The sequence below is a fragment of the Culex quinquefasciatus genome, chromosome 3 (assembly GCF_015732765.1).
Source record: "Culex quinquefasciatus strain JHB chromosome 3, VPISU_Cqui_1.0_pri_paternal, whole genome shotgun sequence".
Taxonomy (NCBI): domain Eukaryota; kingdom Metazoa; phylum Arthropoda; class Insecta; order Diptera; family Culicidae; genus Culex; species Culex quinquefasciatus.
The window spans coordinates 48,820,758-48,828,113 of NC_051863.1; the positions used below are offsets into that span (position 1 = coordinate 48,820,758).

The following is a 7,356-nucleotide window of genomic DNA, read 5'->3' on the forward strand; positions in this document are numbered from 1 at the left end:
GAAACTTCTTGCTATTGTTCCCAAAAAGCCAAACTAATCTCCTTTCATTTGCGTCTAAGACAGCTGAAATCGGATTAAATGGCGCGGAGATATGAAAAAAGTGGTTTTTGCGAATATTGCTGAAGATGGCAATTTTTCGAACCACCCTAATACGGCCTAGGCCACCCTGATGGCCAAACAAAAAAATACGGGTCTAATTATTTTGGCCAAGAAACCCCTAGAAAAATTTGAGCCCGATCGGAGAACATTTTTTTCGAATCATGCTGTTTTCGTGGGGAATCGCTGAATAGCCTTAAACTTTGCCAAAATGATCTGGAAATCTCTTCTCAAGATATTATTTTTTTAATATTTGCGATTTGCGAAAGCTAATATATTTTCAAGATAAATGAAAATTAAACAACTGTACTTGTTTATAATGCATTTTAAAACAATGTTTATATTGGAATGATGAGTAATTTGAAAGTTTCATTTTTATTTTAGGCTGGTACAAATATTTTTTCATGTTTTCTCACCCCTTTTCAAAAATGGTCCAAAAAGATGGGAATTTTTTTTTTTTCAACAAACTTCAAAATTTCAATGTAAATTCAAGTAAAAAAAAATTAGCCGAGCTTCCGTGGCCGTGAGGTTACTGGTTTCGCCTTGTAAGCGGAAGGTGATGAGTTCGATTCCTGTCTGGCTCGGCAAAGTCAGATCCCTTAAAGGAGTAAATATGCTCACTGGGAGTACTGACCGGTAGGGGATGGGTTTCGACTAGCGGCGTGCTGGGTTTCCAATCCAGAGGTCGTGAGTTTGATTCTCGTACCGGGATGATGAAGTTCAGCTGAAATCAATTTGAAATGCAATACCCAGCGCATAGAATTATGTTAAGAATGTTAGAGTTGACTAAATTTTTTCTTGAATTAAAAAAAAAATCGATTCACACCTCCGCTAAAAGTTTTTATTTCGTAAACATTTTTGTTTTCTTAAAATCTTACCATTTTTGAAAACTAATGATGGAAAAACGCTAGTTAGTGTAAAATGCATTTTACAACACTTTTTTTTATTTAAATGTTGAGACTATGGCTTTCCATTTAAATTTAAAATATTTTTTTTTATATTTTGAGCTTTCTTTTGCTATATTATCCCACCTCTAAAAAAATATGATTTTAACATAAATCCTTTTCAAAATTCATTCAAATTCCAGCAATTCAACCCAACCTCTGCCCAAGGATGGTGAAACTTCTGCAGCTCCCGCGGATTCGCATCTCTCCGCTGGTGGTGCTTCTGGTTTGCATAGGTAACTATTAACAGTGCACTTCCGGTCCAGGCTGGTCACCACCTCGCCCCTTCCTCCTAGTGGTCCTCCTCCTCGGTGGTGGCCAGTTCGTTCACCCATCACGCGCCTAACTAGCCGGTATCTCTCTTACTCTCGCCCTGGTAGAGGCACTTCACGCGCGTTCCGTCTCGGACCGGAAGAAGGACTACGGCGGTGGCGATTACGACTTTGACGGGGCCAGCGCCGGCCAGCTGTACCAGACCAAGTCCGGGTACAGTGCTGGAAGTGGGCTGCGGTCGATTGCGCAGGGCTCGGCGGATCAGGCGAATACGGCGGTGGCCAACCAGGTTGCGGCGGCCAAACAGGCTGCGTACGTAGCGCAAAGCACTTTGGCCCAGGCTGCGTCCCAAGCGGCGGCAACGGCTCAGGCTGCGCTGGCCGGTAAGCAGGTGCTGCTGCAGGGGCTGGAACAGCAAAGCGTCGATGCGCATCAGGCGCTGGAGAGCGAAATTCAGCAGCTGCACCAGGCCAAGAAGGCGGCCAAGGCGGCGCAGCACTCGGCCCAGCAGACGTTGAACCACGTGCAGGTGCTGACGTCAGCGCTGAACAATGCGCAGGTAATTGTGACATTTCTCAAAGAAAAAGCATGGCCATCTAATTTTCTACCAATTATTGCAGGTCGCGTCGGAGCACGCTCAACAAGCCGCTGCTGAGGCTGCCGCCGAGTTGGCCTCCCAGAGCCAGATGGTGGGTACGGCAAAAGCCCGCGTCGAATCCGTCGAGGAGCAGCTGAAGTCCGCCCGGGTAGACTACGATGCCACACAGGAGGCAGCCCACAAAGCGGCGTACTCTGCCCAGGAAGCGGCCAAGAACGCTGCCGAGGCCGCGGCCCACGCCGCCGGCCCTCACCAGATCCAGCACGACCCGCACGGTTTGTCGCAGTTCCAGTCCAAGATTTCCAAGCAGCAGCAACAACAGCAGCAGCAGCAGCAGCAACAGTACCAGCAGGACGATGACATCAACAGTGGAGAAATTGAAGTCTCGTCGAATCATTTTGGGTAAAGAGAGATTGAGAGTGCCATTACGCGGAGGAAACGGAAAGATCCGAATCGACATCTATGTTTTAATAGAATGCTTTGTTGTACGCAAGACTGCGCTGCCTGAATGCTGCACTATTTGTACCTCAGTTTAGCTCTAAAGTTAGCTTGTAAAAAACGATACTAGAATATATTTTTCAAAATGCTTGTTTTCTGTTAAATAAGCTGACTGTTTTTGCTTTATTCTGATTCGAAGAGATAATTACAGCCACGTTTTCCACTTAGGTAATTCTCCGCCAACTCACTCGACATCGAAAAACCGATTGCCAATGATGGTTCTGAATTCAGGGTCAAGAAAAAGCCTACTTTGAACCGTTGAAAAGTTCAACTTTTCAGCATCCATTTCGGTGCTGAAAAGTAGAATTTTTCAGCATTTATTTTGAAAAGTGTTGCAATTTTTTTTGTTATTTTTGGTATAGAAAAGTAGGCTTTTTCGTCGCTCAAGAATGACAGTAAAAGTAAGTAGTTTCACGACGTGATTGCAAAAAAGTAACTTTTATGTTTCTCTTTGTTTCGTCGTTCGTTTCTGTCGTGGAAGACCCTTGAACGGCCATGATCAACACTTTTTCAAAACTTTTTTTCATAGATTCGCGATAACTCATGATGGTTACAAGTAACCCCCTTTTATTTATACATCTACATTTTTGTAATTGTCTGCTCTACAACTTTGTAGAAATTGTTACACTCTAAAAAATAACCCTGCAAAGTTAGAAAAAACACGAAATTTTAAAATGAAAATTTTTGTTCTAAATGAAAAAATGACACTTCTGGGTCAATGTAGATTCGAAAAGTACATTTAATTTCCCATAAAATGACATGTTCCAACAATTTTTACAGTCGAGTAACGGAAAATGGCAGAGTTTTTAAAACTTTTTTAGTGTTTTTTTTTTTCGATAAAAAATACGTTTTTTTTCGGAATTCTGAGTAAACCATCAAATCCGGCGTCTAATTTGACATAAAAGTCCCTTTGAAACCAAATTTCTATCACATCACCGTTTCAGGCTGCAAATTATTGAAAAAACACCTCCTTTTTCGCATGCTCAAAAATGAAAGGAGTCGTACCGCCCTTCCGTCACGAGATATCAAAAAACGGACCTCAGATTCGTGTTCAGGTACAAAAGTTACCCCTTAGGACAAAGTTTCACGCAAATCGAAGAGGGGTCGGGGCAACTGCTGTATTAGTTGGCGGAGAATTACCCAATTATTATTTGAAAACACATAATATTTATTATTTACAAACTTACTTCACCTTCTCCTAGTGGAAAATTGTCCAAAATCCAAATCCAAAAAATGCATTCCGTTTTCCGATTTGAAATCATGTTTATTGTGAAGATCATGACACTTTGAGAATATAAATTTTTGCTATTTATCAACATTTTCTTAACTATAGTTAACTAACTTTTTAAACTTTTCAAAATTTTATGAAAACTTCTTCTAATAGTTCTTTGAACGCTTCTCTACCACGGTCAGTATGATTTCATACCATTCCGTATGTATTTAATTTCTAATCTTCATTTTGCGAAAAAATCTCAAACCTATCAAAGTCACCCGTTTTACAGTACTCAAAAAAAAGGAAAACTAACCAAATTTAAAACAAAATGAGGAAAACATCCTCATGAAGTACCAAAAACAATTCCGCGGTTCCCTTTCATGTTAAATTTCGTGAAAAGTGCCCGTGGCAAGCCAGTCCACAGTCCATTTCCGCTGAATGTATGCCCGATGTTGCACCGGTAAAGAGTTTTTTCAAATCAACGGCATCAATCGGACAAACCGAGCATGAATGCATTGCCAAAGGTTCCTTTGTGTGGAAAATGATTGCGCCGAAAGGTAACCATCAATGAGTAGGCCGTGGGAGGATTTAAGCTGTTTGAAAATGTGCGTGCAAGTTGAGGGGAAAGGGGTGAGGGGTTAGTTAAAACACGTGTTCATGGACTCATAGACCATGGTGCTGTGCAGCATTGAGTCAAAAACGTTAATGTAATTATCACAGAAAAAAAATGATGGTAATATTCATCAGGAAATGGTGACAGATTTTGTGGCTAAAAAAATGATGAATTTTACCCCAGAAAATGATGAATTTTCATCAGTTTTTGATAAATATTCATCAGGTTCACATTTTTACACATTTTTTATGTAATATGACTCAAAAAAAGAGGTAATATTCAACCAAACCAAATTTTCAACATTCCAAAATTCAACTTTTTTTCTGTGTACAGATAAACTTAGATAAGGAATAGTTTTAACTATACAGAATCTATTTGAAAAAAATTAAAGAATAGCTTTCACCCACACATTTTTATCAACAATTTTAACTTTTTATCACCCAACACACCGTGCGAGTTCCTGCCGCTTTCCACAATTGATTTATCGGAAATTGTTTCAGTATCGTTATTTGGCTGTGGGAAACTGTCACCTGCAGGATTCGTTAAATCCACTCACACAAGATAGTGCACCCGTCATGGCCACAATAATGTTAATGTAGGGGGTAAACAGTTAATAACCAAACAGTTCCAAAACCGAGTATCTGATTGTGATGCAAATGAATGCACCTTTTCCGGGCAAATAATTACTGGGAATATTAAAATCACGTTTAATTGAAAGTGCCAGGTAAAGCGATGTTTCAAAAGTGCATGCTGCGGATTTTCAAGTAAATTACAGATTGAATTGGCTGTGATGATTGATATGCTTTTTTTTTTTGTTTAATTCTCCGCCAACTCACACAGCAGTTGCCCCGACCCCTCTCCGATTTGCGTGAAACTTCGTCCTAACGAGTAACTTTTGTCCTTCATCACGAATCAGTAGTCCATTTTTTGATATCTTGCGACGGAGGGGCAGTTTGACCTCCTTCATTTTTTGAACATGCGAAAAAAGAGGTGTTTTTCAATAATTTGCAGCCTGAAACGGTAATGAGATAGAAATTTGGTGTCAAAGAGACTTTTATGTAAAATTGTACGCTCGATTTAATGGCATACTCAGAATTCCGAAAAAATGTATTTTCGTCGAAAAAAAGTTTTTAAAACTCTGCCAATATTGGGACACGTCTTTTTATGGGAAATTTAATGTAGTTTTCGAATCTTCATTGGCCGGAAGGGTAATTTTTTCATTTAGAATAAAAAAATTCATTTTAAAATTTCGTGTTTTTTCTAACTTTGTAGGGTTATTTTTTTAGGTGTAACAATGTTCTACAAAGTTGTAGGACAGACAATTACAAAAATTTTGATATGTAAACAAGAGGTTTGCTTATAAACATTACGAGTTATCGCGATTTTACGAAAAAAAAAAGTTTTGAAAAAGTTGGTCGTCGTTTATCATGGCCGTTCATGGTCACCCGCGACAGACACGGACGACGAAACAAAGCAAAACGCAAAAAGTAACTTTTTCAAAACTTTTTTTTCGTAAAATCGCGATAACTCGTAATGTTTATAAGCAAACCCCTTTTGTTTACATATCAAAATTTTTGTAATTGTCTGTCCTACAACTTTGTAGAACAATGTTACACTCTGAAAAATAACCCTTTCTATAAGATTCAATGTTCATTTTGTGAGTTTTTGCAATTAAATTTCAAATCAAAAACTATCCTACATGAATATTTTCCTCATTAAGGAAGACAATAATCACACACAAATACTGTTTCATTTCGTCGCCATCGTGCTAACTTGTCGTACGTGCATTTTGGGCCAAATTGAGTTAAGAACGCCATTTTGTGCAGCTCACAATGCCTCACCTTTTGACCTTCACAGATCCCCAAAATTCGATTTCAATCCTGAGATATTCAACAAAAACCGAAAAAACTCCGTGCATTTTTGTCACTTTACATATGAAAGTAGTTTCAATCTCGTCGTGCTATCTTGTCACTCACTGAAAATTGATGTAAGTGCGACAAAAGGCCAAAGGGATTTCAGGCCAGGAAAGTCAGGATGCGTTTGTCGCACGTACAAGCTAGACTACCGTAAACATTTGTAATTATAACTCGGGACTCCAGCAACCAACTTCAACCAAACTTCGGGACAATGCACAGAATGGTCAGCCAAACAAAACGTGTTTGTTATTGTTTACATTGCGTGCTCTAGTTTTCGTTTATTCAAGGTCAAACATTAAAACGCGTTTTTCTCGGAACGTCAAAATGGCGGGTGCGACATGATAGCACGACGACGTCGATTTGCTGTCATTATTTCCACAACAAGTCCAGCATTGTATGGGAAAAAAAGCTTCAATACCGTTTTACTTCCTCACCAATCAAGATTTTGTTGCAAAGGTGGATATAAAGGTAGTTTGATGTTTTGCTATTCCCACAGTAGAAAGCGGAGAGAATAGCTCTACCAAAATAAAATGGAAGAATAACCCTCTCGCGGGTAAACCACCACGAAATTGTGTTCATTTGTTCATTGAAACAGTTCATCCCTTTGAGTGGCTTATATTGGCAAATGACCATCTCATAGTCATCGAACTTCGGTGGCCTATATGGTAAAGGCGCGGTTTGATATGTCAAAAGTTCGAGTCTCGATATCGGCCCTTTTTTTTGGTTGATGAACGGTTTTGAAAATGAACCCATGAGAAAAACGCTCTTGATTGGTGCGCTGGAAGTGGGGACGCGAAGTCGTGATTATTCAGGTTATTTTTTATGTGTGCTTATGTGTCGCTGTTCGTATGGGGTGAGTGCATAATTTGTAAAGGTGGTGTAAAAATATTCGGAGTGAATAGTGATTTTTTTTGTGTGCCTTTTGTCGTGAATTGTGTGTGTTTTAATTTATTGTTTTGTGATTTTCAAAGCCCTTCCTATATCATCGTTGAACGGAAGGCACGGCGTCGGGTGGATTGTGTTTTAAATTTATTTGTTTGCGGTGAAAAAGCCATTTCTATATAATGATTTAAAGACGCACTGACAATTTGGATCGTCGAGTTAATAGTGGAGCAAAATAACTGTGTGTGAGTAATTTTGTGTGCTAACCAGAAAGACCTTCCCATAGCATCGTTGCTCGGAAGGCTCGCCGACGGGTCTGTTAT

General features: G+C 39.5%; 1 protein-coding gene across 1 annotated transcript; it reads left to right on the forward strand.

The window, feature by feature from the left end:
- The first annotated feature begins 1,209 nt into the window (after positions 1 to 1,209).
- On the forward strand, positions 1,210 to 2,317 carry LOC6050281 (mediator of RNA polymerase II transcription subunit 15). Its single transcript, XM_001866879.2, has 3 exons — positions 1,210 to 1,276; positions 1,421 to 1,872; positions 1,934 to 2,317. Exons 1-3 carry the CDS (start codon positions 1,210 to 1,212, stop codon positions 2,315 to 2,317), a joined length of 903 nt encoding a protein of 300 aa, XP_001866914.2.
- Positions 2,318 to 7,356: the final 5,039 nt, after the last annotated feature.

What these genes read in the sequence shown, in the direction of transcription:
- LOC6050281 (XM_001866879.2), top strand. Translation starts at nt 1,210, where the DNA reads ATGGTGAAACTTCTGCAGCTCCCGCGGATTCGCATCTCTCCGCTGGTG. An exon ending in GGTGCTTCTGGTTTGCATAG is followed by an intron (nt 1,277 to 1,420) that starts GTAACTATTAAC and finishes TCGCCCTGGTAG; the next exon opens with AGGCACTTCACGCGCGTTCC. An exon ending in CAGCGCTGAACAATGCGCAG is followed by an intron (nt 1,873 to 1,933) that starts GTAATTGTGACA and finishes CAATTATTGCAG; the next exon opens with GTCGCGTCGGAGCACGCTCA.